This window comes from Bombus pascuorum, chromosome 5, assembly GCF_905332965.1.
Source record: "Bombus pascuorum chromosome 5, iyBomPasc1.1, whole genome shotgun sequence".
Lineage (NCBI taxonomy): Eukaryota > Metazoa > Arthropoda > Insecta > Hymenoptera > Apidae > Bombus > Bombus pascuorum.
Genome location: NC_083492.1, coordinates 5,617,386 through 5,643,978, shown reverse-complemented (window position 1 = coordinate 5,643,978; position 26,593 = coordinate 5,617,386). Strand labels below are relative to the sequence as shown.

General features: G+C 31.7%; 3 protein-coding genes and 1 long non-coding RNA gene across 4 annotated transcripts; 2 read left to right on the top strand and 2 right to left on the bottom strand.

The window, feature by feature from the left end:
- Positions 1-716: 716 nt before the first annotated feature.
- LOC132906809 (uncharacterized) lies at positions 717-1,539 on the bottom strand. Its single transcript, XR_009658043.1, has 3 exons — positions 1,467-1,539; positions 917-1,364; positions 717-841 (listed from the first exon to the last, which is right to left on the bottom strand). It is a non-coding gene; the product is annotated as an uncharacterized LOC132906809 (long non-coding RNA).
- Positions 1,084-18,123, top strand: LOC132906806 (uncharacterized). The gene is made up of 4 exons (XM_060959334.1): positions 1,084-1,211; positions 3,334-3,469; positions 13,552-13,731; positions 17,125-18,123. Exons 2-4 carry the CDS (start codon positions 3,334-3,336, stop codon positions 17,505-17,507), a joined length of 699 nt encoding a protein of 232 aa, XP_060815317.1. The 5' UTR covers positions 1,084-1,211; the 3' UTR covers positions 17,508-18,123.
- Positions 18,101-20,685, bottom strand: LOC132906800 (general transcription factor 3C polypeptide 5). The gene is made up of 7 exons (XM_060959323.1): positions 20,504-20,685; positions 20,248-20,421; positions 19,603-20,152; positions 18,938-19,513; positions 18,652-18,860; positions 18,399-18,582; positions 18,101-18,341 (listed from the first exon to the last, which is right to left on the bottom strand). Exons 1-7 carry the CDS (start codon positions 20,645-20,647, stop codon positions 18,175-18,177), a joined length of 2,004 nt encoding a protein of 667 aa, XP_060815306.1. The 5' UTR covers positions 20,648-20,685; the 3' UTR covers positions 18,101-18,174.
- Positions 20,686-21,220: 535 nt separating this feature from the next.
- Positions 21,221-25,663, top strand: LOC132906807 (E3 ubiquitin-protein ligase MARCHF3-like). The gene is made up of 4 exons (XM_060959335.1): positions 21,221-21,557; positions 23,560-23,723; positions 23,873-24,099; positions 24,490-25,663. The coding sequence occupies exons 1-4, from the start codon at positions 21,407-21,409 to the stop codon at positions 24,599-24,601; spliced, it is 654 nt and encodes a 217-aa protein (XP_060815318.1). The 5' UTR covers positions 21,221-21,406; the 3' UTR covers positions 24,602-25,663.
- The last annotated feature ends 930 nt before the right edge of the window (positions 25,664-26,593 follow it).

Here is a 26,593-nt window from a genome sequence, read left to right as displayed (position 1 = left end):
AACAATTCAAATTCACAGATGAAGCGAAACTAAGAGCAATCTATCGCGTATTTTTCGCGGATAATATGACGACTTAAACGAAAAGGAAAGCTTGCAGGTGATGTTTGCATGTTACATAGAATATTTACGCGAACAAGCAAAAATGCATTTACTTGTAAATGTGATGGAATGCAGGGAAAATACGTTTCTTCTGGGTCGAGAGTCAATTATCGACTCGCACCTAACCAATGGCCAGGAAACCACAGAAATATTAATCTTGTTGTTTGTTCTACTAAATTTTACAATTGTCTAAAATAATCCTAACGACGTATTAGACATTACAATATAAACAAATTTAGAGATATCGAATAAATATTACTTTAGTTACAACGTTGACTGTCTCAGCAATGTTAATAAAAAGACTATTAACCTTAACTTGTTCATTAAAAAGGTGAGACATAAAGAAATTGGATATTGTCACATTTTATTTTTCATAAATATCATTCTCAAAATTTTGAATTTTAGATAAATAGTATTTTTTGTCCATTTCAGTGATTTATGTGACTAACAAGGATATTAAAGAAAAAAGCATTTTGGAACATGAGATAAAAAGTACTTTAACATTTTTCATATACATTTTATTAAAATTAATTACTTTCTACAGTCTAGCTTTAAATTTATCTACCATTGAAACTACAAATATAATTATAGCCAAAAATTTATCTCCAAAATTAATATATTCTCTCTTACCTGTAACCTGTATCGACATATTCTCTTAACAAATACCATTCAAATAGCTCATAGAAACTATTCAGACTTCCGGGTTACACGTATACCAATTACCAATACCGATCCACTCCAACTTACCGACACCAGAAAAACAAAGAAAACATATATTAACGTAAACGTATTTAAAAAGATATTTTTCAATTATAACCTACCTTCTCGAACAATAAACGCGACAAAACACGTGAAAATCACGAAAAACATAACCCTCGATTATTAAGCCAATTATGATTAAGGTCGAACTAAGAAGAGTCTCGATGGGTCCTTGTAGCCTAGGGTGGGATGAATCTACGAGATGGTGGGGACTATTTCTATATAATCGACGGTGAAGGTGCCTGTCTCTTCATAACCCTATCAGTGAGCACGTTTCTTTAATCGTCGATCTCGTCGTCCATCCCGTTTTAATCCGAGAAATAAACCGGAAAAAGAAAAACAAGTGAGACAAGGTGAGTGTTTCGAAATGATCAGAAAAGGAAAAGAAAAAAAAGTATACGTATACCTGTGCGTGAGCTCGTATCGTTCTATTTTCCTTTCATTTTTTGAAATTTCAGTTCTCACGATTTTTTTAAAGTCATCTACGGAATACCAATCACAAAGTGCTAAACGAAAGCTGGAAAGAATAAAAATAGAAAAAGTGCAACAAACTGAATATGTAATATATGTATATATGTATATATGTATGTATGTATGTATGTACCTACATCTCGTAGAGCATCGCAGGCTTGAATAATGCACGCTTCTGCGTGACGAATACTACCGATAAATTAATTCAATGAAGATGGTAATGGTTTCGTGTATAGGTTGTAAGTTCTTGTTTGATTGGGTTTTTATGGAAGTTGCTTGAAACGTTTGCATAGAGAAAAATAAGGTCTTTTTGAATAATAACGTTTTAAGGTTTAATGTTTTTAAAGTAAAATTAAGGTGAAATAAAAATGCAAGATTATTTGATGACATTTAAGAGGAGAAATTCTGATTTTATTGTAGTTTGTAAAGCATTAGTATATTTAAAAGTAACATTTAAGAAAATAAATTTTTATGAATGAATGGAGATTTTTCATTGTATCCAGACTATATAATCTTCTGGGAAAATGCAATAACGATAAACAGGAAAAAGCTAACAGATCTGATTATTAATATTATTTAAGTAGAAATGAGTATATGGTGGTTTTATGGTTTATATCTTTGATACAAACAAAAAAGTTTCGTACTTTTTATTTTTTATCCAAGAATTATCAATGAGTACTATAACCTAATTTATTTGTTCTGTTAAATGATAAAGATCATTGATCAAAATCATTCATAAATAATGATAAAAAGGAAATTTAGTCTGTCTTTATTACCTACTATTAATATTAACATTAATAGTATTAGTACAACAATGAAAAAAAATATAACAGGGTCTTATGATAAGCTAGATATATAAATTAATGAATCATATGCATTTAACTACTCGTTACTTTGTTAAAGTCAAAATAATAAACAGGAAGAACCGATATCTAAGAATATCTCTATAAAAATTTAATTTTTTCCTCTATCTAGTTTCTAAATGATCCATCGCAATACAAACTACAAGAATCGTATACGAACAACAGTCTTTAATTCGCTTTTTGCGAATTTTACATCAATTGTGTAATTTCTTTTATCCCCTATTACATAAGAAGATTCTTGCTTCACGCGTTATCTCATTTTTCTTGGAGGAAGCGATGAAGCGACTCTCGACGCGTCAAAAATCATTACGTTCGACCGTACAAGGGAACGTTCGGTCGTTAGCCAGGCTTACAACGAAAAAGTCCCCGCCAATTACCGGATCACTACATGTAACAGTTGGCACGTAAGACAGTGGCGATACTACTATCTATCCGTAAAAAAGTCACGTGCAAAACGTTCGTCTTTCAACAAAATTGGCACTCCCCGAGTGAAACTCTCTTTGTTGACTTATAGAAACTAAACATAGGTATTAATAGGTATATACGGAATCACGACCTTATCTTCGTGTCACTTTTAACCAACAAAACTCTCACCGGTTTTTGGTCACGATGTGAACGACAAATGCATATGTCTATAAAAAGGTGTTTTAAAATTATAATTAACTTTCCATCGCTTCGATCCTTCGATCTTATAAGATCATATTGATGCTGCTTGGCTTGAATGCTGAATTGAAAGATGCTGCGATAGATCATCCTGTTGTCATTGATGTATACGAAGATGTTTCTGTTGAAGTAGTATGTAGTATGTGTTAAGAGATTCTGATTTCAATTTGCATAAGAAATTAAAGGGTTTGAATTACTTTATGGAATATGCAATTTTGGAACACTTTTCGTCATTTTGTAATAGATTTCTTTAATCTTTTTCTGTTATGTTACTTATTATTTATATTGATGATATCGTCCTCTTTGCTTACAAAATTATATTCCAAATTATTTCGATTGCAGTTTTTTAATTAGCGCCTTCGATGAGTAAATTAAAATGAAACTATACGTACAATTATATTTCGTAAAATTTTATAGACAGTGTATATTACTCTTTGTTTAATTTATTATTTTTTTCAATTGTTAATTTGTTTCTCAGATGATGTTGGCGCCGCTGGCCGTGTTATTCTTCGCGGCGTTAGTGTACGCCCAACCAGCAATAAACGAAATTCGGCCACAAAGCAACAGACCAGGAAGATTCCTGTCTCTTCCTGTGCCGCAGAAATGTGCAAACCGTGAGTAAATTTTTCGTTTTAAACTTTCGGCTCTCTTTGCAGCTAAAACGCTAGGATCGTATTGTTTCTTGATATTTTGCATGAATAAATCTCTTTGAAGCTTAGTTTCTAATTATAAGTCAAATTTTAAAATGAAACTACTAAAACATAACATAAAAGTCAATTTATTCGTCAAACAAACTGTAAATGTACTAGAAAAAGATATGGAAATAAAGAAAAATTCTAAATTTCTAATGACAAGCTAAAAAGATTCTTTGAACGTCATACAATTCCATTTTAATTGTATTGATCTTTGTCTCAAAGTTCAACATTTCTCATCACGATTTCAAAACATATCCGCGACAATGTTAACGACAAACAAAACAATCCTTTTCCGTGAATCCGGGGCATTTAGATGCCCCGGCACGTTCTCCGGCAACTAAAAGAAATTGAGGTTAAACCGGCCCGATACATGCCGACAAAACTCTCGCGCAATCTCACGATCGTATATTTTTCAACCTAAAACAGCATTCGTCTATTGTGCAAACATGTGTATATCAGATTATTCTCTTCTGATTATAATACCTGGATAATTAAATTTCTTTTTTTATTTTAACACCATGTACATCCACCTAAAGGTTAACCTAACCATATTTGTCTACATGTAATTAATACTTGCTTCCATTTGAGATATGAATATAATACAAATTTATAAATATATTAAACGTATACAAACAATACAATAACAAATACTTGTTACTTACATATTTTGATCTTAACTCATCAAAGACCAACGTTACGTTAACACAATATTTCATTTTCAAGCGTGAAAATTTCTACTCCTTCAGATTTTCAAATCCACTATTTCACTACTTAATCCATAATGAGTTAACTTCGAATCGTCATTTTTAATGCAACTTTTAGGATATGTATGTGCGTAGTAAATTTCTTTCTCTTTATAAATAATCCCTCATAAAAGTATAGATATCCTAAAAATTCATAAGTTACTAGTCTGTAAAGACTTTTTCATAATTTAGGTACATCTCCCTCATTTGAAATTATTTGGACTTTATTCAGACAAGGTCTAGCGCAGGCGAGCCTGCCTGTAGTTGGTTGGTAACTCGTTAACAGATCGTACAATGCGAGAGTAGCGTTTCGTCTCCTTTCGTTTGCGTTCGATGCACTTTCTCACGGCTAGGATACAAAATCAAGAAACCGGCAGACGTCTCGCAATCGCGCCGCGATAATTAGCGAGAGGACGTGTAACGAAACGAAGTTAAGGGAGAGACACCGATTCGGGGTCAACAAGAGCCGACGCGACGGACTAGTTGCATAATCTTGAACAGGATGTTTCGTCGGCTTTGTTTTGACTAGTTTCCCGCAAATTATGTGTTCAATGCAAAACTGTGTAACATCAGCTACCGGTAATCCGTTTTTTACAATTTATACATTATCCTAAAACTCTTGATGGGAAAAATTTTAGGAAACTTTTATAAATTTCGCGTTTTACATGCAATTATTCATTTGTCATAATCTTTTTATGGTTGGAACTTGAGGCCTATCTGCTTCCTATTTATTAACAAAAATATAACAATAACAACGTAAGTTTCTTGATAGTTAATAACAACCGAATATTATTACTTATTGTCATTCACAGTTATTACTTAGCAAGAAAATATTAAATAATGATTTATAAAAAAAATATATGATTTATCACGCAGATTTTACTCATTGAAATGATCTTTCAATGTCATATAGAAATTTATGTTTTGCTGTTCCTAGTAATCTGTTTCAAAGATAACCAGCAGGAACGAAAGTGGAATGTACATCTCGTTTTTTTATCTCGAATGAAAAATCTGTTTGGAGAATATACAATCCACTTTCTCCATCTCAATCTCCATTGCTTACTTATGTATATATATATATATACACATTTACAAGGAGGTCAGCTATATCTCACCAACTGGCAATTTTTATAGGACATAAAATTTGCTACAACTTTTCATCCGTATGATCACTGACACTTACTCTTGATTGGATGTAACAAATAATGCAAATTATCGAGTCAAAATATCTATGCATCTATGTATGTATTAACATTTAAATATTGTCAGAGTACGCATATCGGCACCGTGTATATATTTATCGTTATTATGTAAAAATGTTCATTCTTCGTTATATTTTTATTTCTATTCTGTACTAAATGCGAGTTTTTCATTTTTATTTGATTTACATTTTATTACCATTTTAATACACTTGGCGATAAGTACAATGTTAAAAACGTCTAATCAGCATCTTCACGTCGAGTTACTTTGGTTGATTAAATAACATTTCCAATACACGTTATTTAACGTTAGAAATACTTTGCTACAAACGGACCAATATGACGAGCATCGGTCGTTATTATTCCCTTATGATCATATCGATCGAAATTTCGTAGTAATCCTATTTCCACGGTATTTAATCACGTGAAAGGTATTAGTGTCGTAATGTTGGATTATAATAATGTTCGACTGGAATGTTCGATTATCCACAGTTGCATCCACTTTCCAAGTTAGTAACAATACGAAACTCGAGTCACGTGCTACATCGATGAAATCATCTCGAGCAATAGGTCATTTAGCTGTGAGAATTTAATATTGATTAATAATTAACGAAATTTAACGTTACTTACATCTTTTTAATACTTCCAAAAACATACGATCTTCGATCAAACATTTTGGCTGATTTGCTAGATTTGATACTAAAAATTTATAAAGTTAATATAACACGTATAACACGTTTCTTTTTAAAGAAACAAAGCTATTCTCGCAGTGGTTATCGATAACTTTAGATGCTGTATGCGACCATAAATTTTTAATTAAAACAAAAAGTAAAAACAATGTAACCGTATGAAATAATTTTGAAAGGAGAAAAAAAAGACATAACACGCATAACAATCGTGCCCCTATAAGAAATTGTTATTCTTACAGAATATAACAAATGTTTCATTTATAAGTCTCTGTGCATTACTCTTACAGTATAAAATGCTCTTTAATCGAGCTGGCAATTAAAAGTTGAATCGTTAAACACAACCGAGGAGTCTGATGATTAAAATGGTTCTTAATCAAAATTATGAAACATTACTGGTCCGTAGCTAACAAATTGTCGTTAAATTATCTTATGACAGTGCGGCTGACCAATCAGGTGTCGCAATATTGTAGCTTGTAAGATTGTCCAACTGACAAGCTCACAAAAGGCCGATGCTCTGCCGCTATGAAAATGTCAAGAATTGTTGCGAAACGAAACAACAACATGCCACAGAGATAATTTCACCGTTGCTCGTTATGCCCGCGTATAATGACCGCTCTTTAACGATAGTTCACGTCTTTCTTCACGCTGATCCTGGTTTCCAGTAAAACGTCTAATTCGGTGAATTCGCATGGGATATTTCTATTTTTCCTTGTCGATGAAGCTGATTATTCTAAAAGCTGCTCACAAAGATACAAAGTTTCTGTTATTTTACACTTTTGCAAGAAACGAATAACTCTTTCTAATCGCTGTAAGTCCTTTTATACAAAAATTTCAAAATTTCTTTTCTAGAAAGTTTCCAAATTTTCAATATTTCATACATACTTTTTCTCCTTGTACGAAAGTTTCGAAATTTTTAATATTCCATGTGTACGTTAATTTTTAAAGATACGTTAGATTTTTATATCGATGCGAATATAACAATTGTAGGATTATAAATATAGAAGAAAGTACTATTTTTATAGAGTTATTTTTTATTACGCAAAGTATAACAAAACAGTAACTTTATACATTTACGTAATGTTTTCTAGGAGCACAAAAGTTTGACCTTTATTCGACCTTTATTCAAATAACAGCGTATCCGATCGAATAAATAATATAGCAGCAAACCATGATAAATTACAATGTCGTATTGCACGCATCGTTTATCAATTAATTTTCGAACAAAGTTACACGTCCGATTGGTTATAGCTGCAGAAGAAGCTGAAGAAAAGGGAAATCTGTTATTCTCTGTCGCTGAACGAATCGAATCTCAAGTAATCTCCACCCATTAAGTCGAATTATCAAGAAAAAGTTTCACCTCCAGCTTGGCTTTCATTTTCCTCGCACCTTCGATCAAAACAACTTCTATATCCAATATTCACAATATATCCAATATATCCAATATTCATATTTATGAGATTCGATTGCGTATACATTATGAAAATGTTTAATTCATAGTTAACAGTGTGTTGAAATATTAAATCTAAATTATTAGAAAATTTGGATGACAAGTTAATTTACCGCTTAGTATAATACCTTCTCCATAAATAAATTCTTCATAAATAAATTTTACAAGTACAGTTTTGTACATCCTACTTGCATTTTAGTTGATTAACATTTCCAAAATTAATTTTTCAAATCTCTTTCCAACTCTTTTCTTCGCAAAGTCATTTACAAAGAATTGTTATAAAAGTATTATATCTTTTTGTTATCTTATACAGATTTCGCGAATTTATGTTTTTGTTTAGGAAAATTGAGTACCCCGAGCCTTTTCTGACCGTGTCAATTTTCTTCTTCTAGAAAAATTGCAAAATTCGTTCAACCGTTTCGTTAACAGTTGTAAAATCATAAATATAAAATATTCGCTATATAAAATCCTTCGTATCGAATTCATTAAGTACGTTTATTTGAAAACGACGCGTGTCCAACGTGCTTTCTTTTCTCCTTTTCAAGAAATGGCAAACACATCTTGTGCGCGTCACGCTCAAATACGATCCGTAAATATTAACCATTTCATTCGCATAAATTATACGTTTCTGGAAACGTTTGGGTGACTCTGCCGTGAAACACGTGCAGGTCGTGACACGTGAAAGTGAGAGCTTTCCATTCCATTGGAGTTCCTCGTGTGTCAAGAACCACTTTAAAAATCTTACAAGAAGCCTCTTGCTGTCATTCATATTATTCTTTCATCATTTTTCTTCTTCTTTTTTCTTTTTATAATCCTATGAATAAATATTCCGAAGGAGGCAAATAGCACAGTTAATCGTGTATAGCTTGTCATAAAATCGTAGATGTTACCAATAGTTTAAACGTTATTTTGAAATAGCTATGTTGAATCGTGTTTGATCTGATGCAATTATTACCAATTCTAAACGTTACGTAAGATAAAATTCGATACAGACGAACCGTATACAATGTCGTCTCCTTTATTTAAATTTATTGCGTTAAAACATATTTTTTAGTATTTTTGAAAATATTATCGCCTTCGTTGCTGTTATCTGATCAAAAAAAAAAAAAAAAAAAAAAGAGAGAGAAATTAAATAGATACAAGTTTTCACGTAGATAAAAGAAAAAAATTACTTGTTTGAAGAGCAACGTAAATCGTACTGACGTCGAACAAAAGACTTCCCATGCAAATGTGATCGATAAGTTATGGCGGAAGTGGGCGTAAAAAATAACAGATTTCTACTGTCCCTCGATTAATAAATTCCGCTTTCTCCGCCCTAAATTGGCTATTTACTCGCGTATGATTGACAGCCAAATGAGATAAATTTGTTTTCTATTATTAAACGGACAGTCGCATGTGCTGCGAATAACGATAAATATTTTTTAACGTAATTCGTATATTTTGTAATAGCTTGCAAATTTTACCACTTTAAAGATTTATCAAAAAAACATATAAAAATAGTGAAAAATTTGGGAACGAGATTTCCCTGCATCTTCTGCTTCTTTTAATTATTTTTTTACGCAAATATTTAATTAACGTTCTCGTGAAAACCTCACGATGGATATTTTCAATTCTAAACTCTTTAGAGTAGTATTATTTATTTGTTGTTTATTACACACACACTTCTCGCCTATTGCCTTAGAACGAAGTTCCGGCTTTACACTTTTCTCTTAATGTATGAACAGTATACTGCTGTAGTATTCCGATTAACTTCGCTTGATAATATGAAAGATTACGTTCATCAATCATTAGATCTTTCCCAATCTACCATTGCGATTCACTATTATACGAATTAACATTGTGTTTCAGAGTTATTAACTTTGAACAACTAACGTCCAACTTTACTCAGCAAGACCATTCATTCTCACATGCATTTTTACTGTAGAAAGGTCATAATTAATTTCGTGAGTTACCGCTGGACTGATGATGGTAATGACGAGGATGTTAATGCATCAAGGTGCTTAGCCTTAGACAATGAACGAAACGTTGTACAAACCGCTTCTTGCGTTTGACTAATGATCTTTTTAGTACGTAATAAAGCAGACAGAATTTCAAAAATTATATCTTAGATAAGATGTTTGGAAAATAGGTTTGTAATATTAAAAACGAGATCGGAAGCGATGTCCTGGACTTTTTAAGAATTCCATTTTGAAATAAATAATAAAACCATATATTCACATCTGTATTCATGCGCAGTACGTTCGGAAGAACAAATATAATTCTCTCAACGAAAAAGATATTTTATCATAGACCCTTTATTATTATCGGTTGACGAAAATTTAATAATTATTAATAACACTGAATAATATTGAATATTATTATCGATAGTAACGAACGAAGACAAGAAATTCATATTACGAATTACAATATTTTATGTAATATATGCAATTCGAAAAGCACATTTTTTACAATCTTATATTCTTAGGAATAGATTCTTTATATATAACTGATGCTGCAGAAACACCGTTAGTAGACTCGAAAACAAGAGAATTGCGCGGACGATTCAAACGATTATCGTCAGAAGTTCCTTGACACAATGGTGAAACGTGCGAGTGTTTCTAAAGGCGCATAAATGTTTAATGAACGGTGATATAACGATCGTTAATTGCGAGTACAGGAGAAAACCGGAGAAAGACGAAGAGGGAGATTGATTTTTTTCTCGTAAACGTCTATCAGATGTAAACACACGATCGTATAAAAACAAGGAAATACAACTTGCGAAATACACTTTGTTTAATGTCACTTTTGTTTAACCTTTGTTTTACCATCTTCTGGCGGCTGCATACACATGTCGATGTTAAATATTTATCACGTTATTTGTTAGTATTCTTTCAATTGCTTTAGGCTAAGTAATAAGTTTGTTATGAAAAAATTCTGATAATTAATTCGTTTTGAATGATTAGAATGATTTTTAATTTTGTTAGATGACGTATCTACATGTATTCGATAATTATGATGCCAAGTACTTTTATTAATCTTCTAAAGAAGTTAATCTCGGTCAATAAATAATTATTAATAAAATTTGTCTATTCGATCGATATCGATCGATGCGATCAAAGTAATTGGAATTTAAACGTGGACACAGAAAAACGTGTTAGTAGGCGGAAAACTCGTCAAGATAATAGAGATGATAATAAAATGTACAAAGGTGAACGTTTCTTTCGATTGTTCATAGATGAAACAAATTCATTGCCATTGGGAAACTAAAAGGAAGGAAAACTCGAGTTACAAATAGCGGAAATAATTTCTCGAATATTATGAAACTTACAATAGACTTGATCGTATACGATATCGTAATTGTTTTTACGTTCGTTGTTAGCAACGTCCATCGCACAACTTAGCGCAGGAAAATCACGTGAAAAAAGGGAAACTCGAGGCAAGATGTCCGTAAAATTCAATATTTCCTTGCTGATTTGTAACTTGTTTGAAATTCTACATGTGGTATTTTTAATCTTCTCGCAGCATAACATCAGCTGATTTAAGTTTTCTTTGGAATCGAGTTAGATCCGAGCAATACGCTCACATTATTAAACTATGTAAATTAATTCGGTGAAATTCAAATTTTATTAACGATTCGCATAATATAAGTTTCGTCATCGAAATATTTCTAGTTATTCAATTGAGTTACACGAAATTCCCTGAAATTACGTAAATACAGATGATACATCTTTCGAACTGTCACGAGATGAGAAGATATTTGAATTTAAAAATATGCCTATTACAGATGGGTGATTCTAAAGGCATCTAATTAACATATCAATTACTCATATTCTGACGTTGGAAATAATTGCCTTCTTTCGTTCGATATAACGTAGAATGAATGGGAAGCTTCTTCTCTTCTTCTTTATAGTAAATATAGTATAGTAAATATAATATAAATATAGTATATAGTAAATCAAATAGTAGTAATTTCACCAAAAAGAAAAAAATACACGAAGCATAGAAAGAGCCATCTCTGAAACTAAACAAGAATCTTAAGAACCAAGAAATGCTAAATACTAAATGTTCATGTGAATACGTTCGTTTATAGTATAATAACTTTAAAAAAAACTGCAAGATATAGATCAAACTATACATTGCCAGAATGAATACAAAATGTATATTTCTATGAAGAAGCTACACGTTTCGAAAGTTGATCGACAATTAAAAATCCATGTTTCCTACGGTCAGGCAAGAATCTCAGGAACCACGAATTGTTAAATGCCAAGTGTTCAAGGATAGCTGCTACGTTTATTTGACTATCCGCGTGGACGTCGCTGAGATCATGATCTCCTTGTAGAAACTTCTTATCGAAACTCAGGACAGCACTTTGACGTTAAGGCACTCGACGTTCCAACAGAGGTATTAGAATCATCGTTCGTTTTTGAAAGGGGAACGCGTCGTAGCCTCGATTCCCAATGTAACAACCGATTGATTCCTGCTTGGGAATCATTCAGAAGAAACTAGCCACATGACATTCACCGTGAGATTTTTCTTTTCCGTGATATGTCAGAAGGAACGTGCAATTTAGTTAATTCTTCTTTTCTTTTTTATCTTTCCCTTTCGTTCTTCTCGTTCAACGGCTATTTTTGCAACAATGAGATTACACAGGATTACACGTCGGTGAAGAGGAGCCGTGTTCGCGTGCATCGATCATGCCTCTCCTTGCAGCATTACAGGCGATGAAACGCGTAGTAAATACGTAATAATACATACGCATTGGTCTGTGGTGTGTCTGCAACTTCTGAAATAACAGGTTCTGACATAATCGATTTTAATAGCTACGATTTAGGATATTAGTCTTGGCAATAATTCGACGAGGTCTAGTGACTTTTTCAGCAACGCTCTTCGACTTTTATAGGTAAATTATAGGATTTTACGTGATATTCAAGATAAACGATGTACTTAAGCGAATACTTAAATTGCGAAAAAAAAAGAAAAAATTGTTTTCGAAGAAGTTTCCCACCCCTCTTGCTCAATGCATGTAACACGATTACCAAAACTTTACGAGTCGCGAGTTATAAATAATCGATGATGATAGATTCCTTCGAAGAACGACGACAGACGTGGTAATAAAATTGATTAAGTTATACATCAAATTTTACAAATTATACGAATTAATTACAGTCGATCTGCCTATCAATAGACGCGATAACTCGTAAATCTATGGAAAAGAAATCCGAATGTCTGTAACTTGTCGACACATTAATATTATTAGTTGGTTGGTTATTGTATTGGAAAGCCTTGATTATTATTCGTAGAGATCAGAGATTGGTCAATTTGAGAACATCAAAATATCGATGATACTCGAGAGAGAACATAGATGAAATAGGCAACAGCCTGTAATATTACTGTTGAATACGAGCAACCCTTTCGCAATCAGAACGTTAGGCTCTCATAATGAGACGCACGTCGTAAATCGTCGACGAGAGAGGCATTCCTGCATAATCAACGTGTAACGTGAAAAATTGTAAGACCATTGACATTTAACCGGACGATAATCACATTCCCCGATTACAGATCCACGCCGTTTATATACTTTATACACGACAAACATAATTGAATATCGTGAACGATTTCCTTTTTATTTCTCTCTTTCTTCTCGAAGAAAAATCCGCAACTCTATGCACTCAAGTCTCGATGTATCAAACACAACTAACAAAAAGTATGAAGAACATTCTTGGTATCAGTCCATATCTTTTTTTTTCTTTTTTTCTTTTTTTTGTTTTTTGATAAAAATATCGTAACGAAGCGTCGAGATACCGTAAAGTGCTAGAATTTATCGTACGAGATTACCACACTTAAGTGTCGCCTGGAAAAATCTGATAAGAATTAATAAAGGCCATTTTCTTCGCGAACTTTTGTCTTTCATTCGGGGGATTAATTTTCTATTTCCAATTCGCAGGACCGAGAGAATTCAACTACAGAGGGCACAATTATTTCTACAGCGGGCACGTTCCGGCTCACGCAAACCAGAGGGTGGATTGGTTAGACGCTAGGAACATCTGCAGAGAGTACTGCATGGATCTGGTGTCGATGGAAACTCAAGACGAGAACAACTTAATCTTCAGACTCATTCAACAAAGTAAGCGATTTTAATTCTTGAGATGCTTCGCGAGTAGGAGATAAATAAGATAAATTCTTGAAATATTTTATAAAATAGAAGACGTAAGGTAAAGCTTAGAACAAAAAGATGAAGTCAGGTGTTCTACTATTCTAAATCATGATCCTTGACGATTATTAAGTTGCGGATATTCGTGGAAATTCGTACTTTTATAAATAGAATTTAAGAAATGAAATCTGGTTGAAAAGTCGTTTTACTTGCTAAATATCGCCTTTGAATATTATATTTTAAATATTTTATGTATTTATATGCATTTCTGCACTTTCAAATTTCCTATAAATGAATCTGCAGTTCGATAATTATGTACATATATGTATAGTTATTATATATACGTTATTACACAATATATACACACCTGTATATGTACAATTGAAACGTCGTTAATATTCATACAGAGAAAAGAGAAGGAAGAAACGTTACAAATAAAATAAAAATTCATTTCGAAGCTAAGTTGGAATTTCTTAGTATTCGAGTCGACTTTTCAAAAGATTTCTTTCGCTATGATTCGAGGAAGATCGATTCGCAGAAGAAAAAATTTCTATCGACGTGTGCTTGTTTATTCATGAGGAAAAACGAGGTGTTCCATTCAATCGGTTGAATAATCTCGAGGCAACGATTACAAGAATAAAAATGATTCATTAACGCATAATGCACAGGCACGTTTCGCGAACGACTCACGCGTGAACACGAAACGCGTTTACCTTCGGTTTCGTACGGATTCAATATATATCCTAATTGCATCGCTATTAACTCTTCTCTTCTCTTTGGCTTTTTTTCTTTGTTGTCACTCTTTCGCGTGATCTTCATTTCGTAACGTTCGTGATCCTTTCACGCGTATTCGCAGGAACGTAAGGAAGAAGAAGCTGTGAAAAGTTCAAGTATATTACAGCAATTCTCGTACGTCACGTCTGAAACGAAGATAAAATCAAATCTATTACGAATAGGTTCGAACTCGATTAGAAAATTTTGAAACCCTCGCGAATACTTCGAAGATATGAAACAATATTTCTGGTCGTGCTAGCTCATCGGCTATTCTCAAAAGAGTCTGCGTATGATAAATTGTTTTCCTTTTCAAATCTGCTATATTAAACTCCTATTATCTAGTCACGGAGTAACATTAAAATCAGAAAATCAACAAATGTACTTACGTTTTCTTTTCTACTACGATCTTCGAACTTTTATGTGCCAAATAAAATTCTTATATTTTATAGAAACAAAATTTTGGATACTTTGAGAGAAACTTTAGGATAAAAATCAGGCAAAAGATCACGTACAGCAACAAGGAATTTTTTATACTCTTCTTAAACCTAAGTAACTTGTACATTTTATTTTATTTTAGAGCTAAACGCGTACTTATGTGTTCTCTCTTGTGGTTTTCGTATAACGAACCTGCTAATTGATTTATTTTATTGCAGACAATTTTACTTTTCCTTTTGTTTTAGCTACCATCGCTTCGACTTCGTTCATTTTCGCGTTCAGCTAAATCATTTTGACAAAAATGATTAACAATTGCTTGCACGAAATAAATTATAAGACTCAGTAACGAGTTTCAACATAGTTCGCCTTAAAACAGCGTGGATGGATTCAAGAAACGAATACCACCGCCAATTACATGAATTTGAGCAATAATCGGTAGTTAAGTTAAACGAAAGGTATACCTAATAATAATCTCATACAACGGTATGTACATAGTTATTAAATTTTACGTGTCGGCAGAAACGCGTAGGAAGGTATAAATCCATTTCTTCAACGTCAGGCTTAGAAAGTTCTACAACCACGAAGATAAAATCGGTACCAAGGAACACAGAAGCAGTCAGGATCGTTTACAATTTATTACCCAGCGTAGCTTTCGTTCTTTAGCCGGCTAGATAGCATAGAAATTTCGAAACAAATGATCCATTGCCGTGAGACGATGCTTCTTCGACTTCGCGTTGAGTGTCTTGTAACATCGCGTCTTCGGCCATAGTGTTTCCTCACGATTGAAGAAAGTGAAAGACTAATCAGTTTTATGGTTACTTATTACAAGAACAATGTCGTGAAAATACATATTTTGATCGAACGGATATTTCACGGAACGAGGACGAGAAGAATCTATTGATTATTCAACAAACCATAAAGGCGAATCTTACAATTACGCAATTAATTATTATGTAGACTGAGTATGTTTATGTAAATTCGTGTCTCTTGTGGAGATAATTAAAGAAACAGAATTTAAATAGACATTTGTATCGTCGACTAAATATTGTAGTAAATATTTTATTCTAGCTATTTTGTATATCTTTGTATGTTATACGTATTCTGGTTATTTGTTGCGCTTCAATGTTTTTTATAAATGCATAGATTAACTTCACCGTAGTTAAAATTATTCTCCTTTTTTTTTGGAAACTCTTAAAAAATAAGAACAAAATATTTAAATTGTATGGAAGGCGTGTGTGTAAAAAAGTATTACAACAATATCTTAAAATAGTTCCCGCTTTTTTTTATTGAATCAAATACTTTGAGAAACAAGAAAGAAGGATCGAGAAAATTTAGTGATCATCTATTAATCTATTAGCTGTGATCAATTATCCCGTCACGGATGAAATATTTGAATCAATAAAAAGATTCATTTAATGCGCGCGCGCGCACACACACACATACGTTGAAATTTGTTTGTGGCTCATTTGCATACAACTAATTGCTTTCGCAAGTGCAGATACAATTTCCATTCGTTGTCGAGAAGTTAGAATCTCCGAGTTAACGAGTTAACAACAGAATCTTCAAGGCAAAACGAAGGATCTTTAAGTGGGTTGAGGCTGAGGAATCTCATCTTCTTATATACATACACAATTGCATCACGGAACGCATCAATCATTTCGACCGCATATGTCTCTTGCTACGAAGTAATATGATCTGAAACTCGTCTATGTTAACATTTCTACCGATATTAAAATGCGGTTATTTTTTCGAAAATTGTCCCGTGGATGGGGAAAGCGGAAATCTTTTATAAATGATGTTGTTTTCTAACCTGTAGAAAATTTAAGCAGAAATTTTGAAAGAAGTACTTTTTTACAAAAGTCGTAAAACTATGACTAAAATTATAAGATTCTAGAAAAATAATGCAAAATTTTCGATATTTCGTTTTACTTGGAATATACTTAAACTGAGAATAAAAAAAAGTTCGCAAAATATTATACCATAATTTTCAGTTTTCACGGTATAGATTTCACTTGAATATTAGTCTCCTTCGGGAAAAGATTACAGCTCTTTACCTATCAGAAAAAACATATACCAGAGGATTGCATAGTCTGTATAATAAAGTTATGTATTAATCATTTCTTTTGTGAAAATTAATAAATTATTATTTTTTCATAGACGATGTTCCTTACATCTGGACATCTGGACGCCTCTGCGACTTCAAAGGTTGCGAGAATCGTCGTGATCTCGAACCCAAAGCCCTCTATGGTTGGTTCTGGTCAGCCAACAGAAAGAAGATGGCGCCAACAAATCAAATCCCCGAAGGTTGGTCCTTCAATCCATGGTCTCAAACTGGACACAAGAAGGTCAGACAACCGGACAACGCTGAATTCGATATAAATGGCACCAGTGAGTCTTGCATGTCCATCCTAAACAACGTTTACAAGGATGGAATCAGCTGGCACGATGTGGCTTGCTATCACCAGAAACCATTCGTCTGCGAGGACTCCGAAGAACTTTTGAACTACGTGGCCAGTACCAATCCCAACATCCGCGTTTAAAGGCCTCGTGAATGAATAATTCGCGTCATCAGCACCTGTTTTATCCGTTTCTCTTGCAGCTTAGACGAAACACGAGTTAAAACAAAAAGGAAACAAAAGAAAAATAATCGTTGAACATTTTATTTTATATTATTTATGTGAATTAGCTCCCTATGAGCGTTAAAGCATTACCTTTCATTTGGATTGCAAAAAAAAAGGAACATTTTATATCGAATATAAAATTTATATAAATTTAATTATTTGGATCACAAAGTTTCATATACATATAAGTGCTTATATAAATTTAGATATTATCGAGGAACTGTGATCAGAATTTTTCAAAGGCACTTAATTATTTCTTGCAATGTAATACAAAAGTTGTTACACTAATTATATATACATGTTATACATGTATTAAAAATATTTATTAAGCATTCATGAATATTATTAAAATGTGTCTCGTCGCTGCACTTTTCCTGCACTCATTTTTCAAAAAAAATCAATTATATTTTACATTCTGTTTAATTTGTAATTACAGTATCAGTTAATTAATGATGTAAACATATTTATTAATAGACATTTGGCAGACAGACTCTGTACATTTATGAATAAACTTTATTTGTAGGTATTTATAAAATGCTATTTATTTACCAAATCTTATACATTATATATAACTATAGAACATAATTTATTCATTTTCTATTGCAATATCATTGGTTTCAAATTGATCATATTTTCCTTCACTTTCTTCTGCGCTAGAAACAGAATCATTTTTTTTCTTTCTCTGTTTAGCTCTAAGTTTATTAAGCTTTAATTTAATTCCAAATTTCCGTTTTCGAGGTAAAGATGTAGGATCTGTAAATAAAATATTGTAGTATAAAATTATATACGCGAAGAAATATTGATACATACGATCTTCAGGTATATTCATTTGTTTTCTTAAAACAGCTCGAACTTGTCTGTTAATAATTTCTCTACACTGTGCATCAAAACCTACTGGTAACCAGCCTCTTTTTTCGTGGCACCTAATTCCAGGTAAAGGATCTGGTAATTTTGCTAACATCTCTTGTATTTCATTTACGAGGACATCACAATACTGAAAGAAATTTTGTACTTGAAGTATAGAACCATAAAAATTTGCAATAATCAGAAAATTGTAATAAACCTGATAAAACATTTGCCTCGAAGGAGGTACCGTCCCTTCTCGATAGATATACACGTTTTCGCTTAAATCTTGTTCCTTTTTAGGACTTTGCTCTTGACTAGAAATCACACTTTGTACAATTGTTTTCTGTTTTGCAGCTGGTGTTGATTTGTATGGTAATGTATACTCTAAGTAATTTCTTTTACGTTTTACAGTAGATCCCAAACCATCTGAATAAAACAAAGTAAGTAAAGCAATTTTTCAGTGTAAATATTATATTAATAACAGCAATAGTTAAGATACCTACGCATAGCTTTTAATCTGTAATCTAAAGTTTGATATTTTCTTGCAGAAATATCTTTCCTTGGATCATACCCCAGTTTCACCCACATAATTTTCCATGGACCAGTTACAAAATAATATGCGACTGCTGGTAGTAAAATTCTCAATCGTTCATTAGAAAATTTAGTTTTGTATATTATTGCGTTCTTCGACCAAATTGGTCGTTCCTCAAAAATTTGACGGATTTGTTCAAAATGTATACTTTGAATGAATTTAACTTTCATAGCAGTTTCTATGCCTGTTGGCGGTTTAGAAGGAACTTCTGATGTTGAAAAATAAATGAAGTTCGAAAATCCTGCCTTTCTCTTTCGACACTTTCCTATTATATTTTCCGGATATGAATTAACTTCTGTCTTTGGTACATATTGCTGTACTGTATCCATTCTGCTAAACGCAGCTGGTGGCAAGAAGTAAGGTACGTCATTCTTTAACCAAGAATAATGTGGTATATTACTGGGATAAATCTTGTGGTATATACATTCTAACTTTTTCGGATTTTCCTTACTTTGTGTCATAGGTAAATACTGAAAGTCACAAAGGCCTGAAAAAATATTGTATTCTTTAACTCTATTTCCAATATATGAAAAAAGTTACATAAATTTGATTTTATCCATTTTAAACCATACATACTTGTAAATCTAAATTCGGTGTCAACTCGACCTAAGATTTGTAATTTTGGCAATGTATAATCGGTATCTTCAGAAAGATCTTCATATTTATTTCGATCAAACGTTGGTGGTATATCCTTTTTGTTCTTTGATAAATTTACTTCATTTGTATCTAGTGAATACTCGTTATTTTCAGAAGACACTCTATGAGAAGAACCAGGAACAGGATCACCGAGAGTACTAAAGCTGCAACTTTGTACTTGATCGATTAATTCAGTCATAAGTTGTTCCTGTTGACCTTTCTTGTCTCTAGTCTGTGATAAATTCACTTTATCCGCACTATTTTTAGTATTTTCATTGTTACCAATCGAAGAATCATTTACATTCACAGTACTTGATGATTTCCTTTGTTCTTTTGCTTCAGCTTCTTCTGCTTTCTTTACTCTAGATTTTTTAATTCTAATTCTAAGCAGAAAACCATTAGTATTATGTCTATCGCCACAAGCTGGTTTACAAAAAATATCATCTGGTCTAAATCTCAACTCCAACCGTCGATTTGGTGTATTTACTGCCTATTAACACACATACAATTAATTAGAGTGATTGTTAATTATTAGGTTTATAAATATTACTATCTTATAATCCTTATGAGAAAATAATGTAATACCGTAGAAATGCTTTGAATGCCACCTAGTGTTTCTATAGCTTTATCTGGATTAATAACATTTCCAGGATATTTAACACAGATAAACTTTCTGTCAAACCTATGGCCTCCAGGAAGAACTGGTCCCACATATTCATTTTCTTGGAAATTATCTACATTATTCTGATTATCTTCTGTCTATATAATTTAAATGTATATTAAATATTTATTAGTATAAAAGTAGAACAAAAGTAAATATAAAATGTTAATTTAGTCTTACATTGTCATCGTTACTAGCTTCTGGAATGTCACTATAGGAATCATCACTATCAATTTCTTTTTGATAATCATCAATCTTAAAATCTTCATCTTTCTCACCCTGTACTTCTAAGTTCTCATCACTAATATGACTTGATGTACTCATTGTTGTTTTTTTTATATTACCATCCGCATAATAATACTATAATCACATTTAATGTAATATAGGTTAGACATAACCAACGTTTTGTTTTGAGGTTAAAAGATTTACTGAATACATGAATACTGAAAATCAGGTTATACAAGTTGTTTACAGGATTCATATCAAAATATGTAAAGAAAATAAATTAAAAAATTAGTGTAAAACATCAACTACTAACATTCTATTTATTAATGCTCAATCTTGCTACACAGTTATAAATAATTTAATACAACTAAAGATTGTAAATACAAATATAAATAAACTGCTCATTTACATCCTTTCATTTATCCCTCCTAAACAACTTTAAAATATTGCGCAAACTACATATGTTTATATATATTAACTACTATTATGTAGTAAATATTACACCAAAATTAAAATTAAATAGTTAATGATACACTCAATAAAATATACTCAAATAATTACAATTATATATATATATTTTTTTTTATTATTTCATTAAAATAAGCATAAACACGCCTTATTTAATGTCCACAAATCGAAACTTTTGAATATCAGTAGATATAGTTCATTCTCTTAAGAATCAAAACATTTCGGTGTCGATGTGACTATGTCAATGTAAAGACACCGATTTGATTGATGATCGAAAAGTACCGATTCCTGTGACAAAACGGTTGATTTCATCCGAATGACATTGCGACAACATCCAACAACGAACGCATAGGCGGCGATAATTCCTCGATAATAGCTCGATAACGTCCCATGGAATTTCATCAGAGCAGTGCAGCGACGGCGGCGTTCGGCGACGCTGCGACCATCAACACGCCAAAAATCGCTTCGCCTCTCTACCGACGCAACATGAGTTCCGATAAACAAATTGCCGGCTCTAATTCCTGTCGAATTTGTCACGAAGGTACAATATTGACAATTTTCTTTCTTTCCTATTTTTCCTCCTCTTCTTCATTCACTTTTAAATATATTGATCCATCGATCCTGCACGGTCTGTGTTTCCTCGATCTGTTTAGGATTCAGTGGTTTGAATTTGAAACTGAGATGCTAAGAAGAAAGTGTTGTGGTTTCATGATTTGGGCAACGTGATTGAAGATTGTTTATGACATAAATAATTTTTTATGATTTCTTTTATATAAGTGTAGTGTATCAGTATATTCTAATATACTCCAGGCTTAAATGATAAATTTGTGATCCAGGGGAAGAGTTCATTGAAGATTTAAAAACGAAGTGTTAAGATCGTATAATTTAAGCAGGGACTATTTTTGTGGCTTAAATAGTAAGTTTGAAAGTGGATTACGTACGAAATGTTTTTAGGACCTAGTTAGTTCCAAGATGTAGTTTACGCAAGGTAATAACCCAAGGTATTCTTGGCAAGTGAACTAATATTTTTTGAGGTAATATAAATAAGGTATAGAAGTGTGTGTTGAAACTTGATAAATTTTTGTTGGAAATAGCAAATGATTTCGATACGATTCTAAGTGTGATTTCATATTGTCTTTAAATATTAATTCTATCAATATTTAAACTAGTAACCTTATAGGGACGGATGATATATATCGATAGAAAATATGTTAAAATAAATATATTAGAATGAAAAAAGTGGAAAGTGTAGCATATTTGTGGAATATGCCTAAAAAAGAGAAACATACATATATATGTATGTATAGTAGTGATTCAGTTTCGTGATTAATGGGAGTGTTTGAAAGCGCTAACGTACCCTCTATGACAATGTTTCCGATTTTATCGTTATTTTTATTTTACATCTCTTACATCTAGTTCTATGAATGATATTTAAAATAATTGATTGTTTATATTTTGCTGATTATGTATGTTGCATAAATTTTTGTTAATATTCCGAATACCTGAAATCTTGATATCGATCATAGATTCGATACTATCACAAAGAATACAGTGACGTCTCGAAATGTTCTCTGAGTCACAGCCTGCGGCAGGTACTACGTTTTTTGATGAAACGATAAGCATAGATTACGTGTAAACATTAACATGTAAGCCTTATATTGCACGCAACATATAATACAAAAATGTACATATATAGGTATGTATATACGTGCATATCTGTATACATACATGTACCTACTTACATATTTATATGCAGGGATAGATACATGTAAATATTTTGTTGTAATGTAAGACAATGCGCAATTTACGTGATTAATGTGTATTACTTATTAATTTATTTACATGTTTGATTATTATTGATCATTGATTATTAACTGCTGATTATTAATTATTAAAAATAGTGGAACATGGTTCGTGTCAGTGTGATGGCCAAACGAATATAAAATTTCAACAAAATTAAAAATCGTAAAAAGCAATTATTAAAATATTCTTTCATTGATGGCAAATGTTAATTCACGTGCATGGTTAATTCTTATCTTATACGTAATTCTGATACCTATATAAATAGTATACGAGCAGAAGCCGCACGATAAGATTAACAAACATATAATTACCTTGATATAAAGATTAATATATATTTTATAAATCGAATTTTTGAAGAGATTTTCCAATCAAACACTTTTCATAATACATAGGCATTAAGACGAGATCTCGAAACAGCATGGTCAAAATTAATTTTTGCAATACTCGCTAAACAATTTTGTCAGAAGAAATGATGTAGAAACGATGGGACTATGTTATATCTGATGACTGGAGCGGATGTGGTTAAATATCTCAGCTGAAAACCAACATTTTTCGCTTTCTGTTCATCTAAAAGTCTCGTCGAGGAACGACACCATTTGTTTCGATCAGTTTCTTCTGTTTCTTTTTTTATTTCGGTCTCGTTGCATTTAATATCGTCATAAATGCATTAATACTATTACAACGTTACAAAATAGAGTTCTCCTCTATCATATATTAAATGAGACAAAATTGTTTCATAGATGAAAGTTCGGAAGAATTGATAGATCCTTGCAAATGCTCCGGCACATTGGGCCTAATCCATGCTTCTTGTTTGGAAAAATGGTTGTCCATGTCGAACACCGATTGTTGCGAGATTTGCAACCTGTCATTCGCGATACAGAGGAACTATAAACCGTTATTACAGGTGAGTTTTTATACATTCCTCTTAAAATAATTGTCTTGTATATAAACTTGAATTACATACTCACGTTACTTTGGTAAAGAATTCAAGAAAGATTTGAATCGTTCGATTATAATTTGGCCAACTTCAATCGTTACTAAAAATTACTATAGTCTTTCAGACAATGGTGGAGAACTAGAAACAGATACGGACCACAAGGTATAATTGGCGATATGGTGTGTCTGATACTGTTAACTCCACTTTGTATCGTGGCAACATACTTATGCGCAATTGGCGCATCCGCTTATATCAGGCTTGGTGTTTGGGAGGGAACAGGCTTGATTGTCCTTTGTAGCATGCTGGTAACCACTTATTGTTTGTGGTTGGTTGTCACTATCAGGTATGGTTTATGATCATCATACAAAAAATTTATTTGTTGCATCATTATTAAAATATAGTTACTAATTTATTTGATACGAAATAGCGTAGAAAATCTACCTCTTGCTTTATATCTCGAATCAAGGTTTTCTATACATTATTGATAAAATAAATCACGTATCTTTTGTTTATAATATCATATCTTAGTCACTTTTCATAAAGATCGAGCGATAAATATGGCAAATTAGCTGATTATTCATTGTATATGTCATCATCGATAATCATTAAAAATGATCGATGACTCACGATTATCTATGTATATTTGTTATTCAACAAAGAATTAATTTCTATCGATTAACGTAAACTCTATTCTTTTTAAATCTTTCCAAACGTTCGAAATTTTTACTTTTAGACTTCATTATAAATCATGGAAACAATGGCGCAGAAGAAATCAAGACGTTAAGTTAATAGTAAAGCACAAGCCCGAAACATGTACCGTCGAATTCTCAAATCCTTTAAATTGAAAATGAATTTACGATTTAAAAGCATCCAGTAATTTTGATAAACAATTTACAATTCATAAATTACATTGAAATTGTTAAAAGTACTGAATTACTATCTGAATATTGTCATATTCGCGTCTTAATTTGTCATTGCAAGAATCTTATCTTCGTATGCTTTTAAAGTGATTTGCTTTTCGATCATTTGAAATATGTACACTGATACGAAATGATGTGAGTACAGTCTGCTTAAATCTGTACAACAATACAAGTTTGTGCACTATCGTGCTATTAAATAATTTAAAGCTCAGATGTATTTAACATTGTGAATGCGTCAATATTGTGAATCGATACTGTGTGATATTAATAAGCGTTCGAATAATGAAGTACCTGAGCCGAGAGATAAATTAATTTAATCGATAACTCCGTTAATTTTATGAATAATTAGTTATACGTTTTTCAAAATTTAACAATTAAACGATAATGTTCCCTCGAAATTTTTAAACGTTCATATATGATTAATATTATTTAATCATTGTTTTTATGTGATATTAATGTACTTATTTACCATCTCTTGTTTTCGAAGGAGGAAATACTGATCTGTGTTTTCAGTCATTTTTACCTTGTATTGAGATTATTTAATTAATTTAATGGAATGCTATATACCATTTTTAATAAATTATTTGTATACGCCTCCAGTATTAAAACGAGTGATATTTAAATTAGAATGTACTTATTAAAGAAGTATGCGAGCGAATTTTGTATATTTATATGCGTATTTTCATAAAAATGAAACGGTGTATGAACTAATGCACAAGATTTTAGTACGTGCGCTTTTTGTAACAAGATATTCGAAGTATATAATGATACATTTAAAACGATAAGAGACTTTTGTACTGCGTTTGAAAAAGTATTTCTTCTTACCATTTAATTGTAATAAGAACATCGGTAAATAGTAAAGATAAATTTGTCAAAAACATTGAAAAAGAGTATGGCGTCAGTTGTAATTACTTTTTGTAATTTATTTACAATAATATCTGAATAATATGAAATTTGCAAATAATAAAATGTGTTTAACTATGTCAATTATGCGTTTGATATATGCAGTTGACCCTCGTGGAAAAATATAAGTAAAATATTTAATGTTAAACAGAGTAGTTATGGATTTTTATTTGACTGTGATATTATCATGAAACAATTATGATAATGGAACAATCTAGGAGAATCCTAGCGTTCTTATCAAATGTGATATTAGATTAATCACTGGACGAAGAATTTAGTGTATATAAATTCGTAAAAATAGAAATAGATCACGTAAACTGTGATATAAATTATACTATTAAGATAAGAAATATATCTGCTAATATTATTTAATAATTTCATCAATTGTAATTAAATTATTCATGAAAATTGTTAGAACATTTCCGACAATTTAATCAGTTAACAGGCAAACAATCGTTAAGAAACTATAGTAAGCTTTTCTACGATCAACTTTTAAGCTTCTAAGAAACTTGTATAAATCATAGATACAGTTTATGAACAAGTGTTGTGACAAGCATAGCAGCAATATACAGGAAATATCTTTTGAAATATTTATAATGATGGCGTGTTAAAAATTCTTTTAAAAAACCGATAAACATGAAGGCGAAGACAACGATCAAATGCTTATAAAAATATTTGACAATATCTTTAAACTTTTTTAATTTAATTTACTGTTGTATCTATTATACTATAGATATAAATAAATGTATTATTGCATGTGTATAATATATTATAATTTTTTAAATGTTGTTTCTCGAATATGAAATATTTCACATGAATTACGTTAGCAATTTTATATATTTAACATGCCTCAGCAATGGGACTTAATATTAAAACATTGTCAGTCCAATTTATGCCAATTTTAGAAGGACAGTATGAATATTTCTCTGACATTAAATGCAAGGCAATATCTTATGAATGTACTTGTTAAAATTTGCATACGAATATTCGTCTTCACGATCGAATATCAAGGTC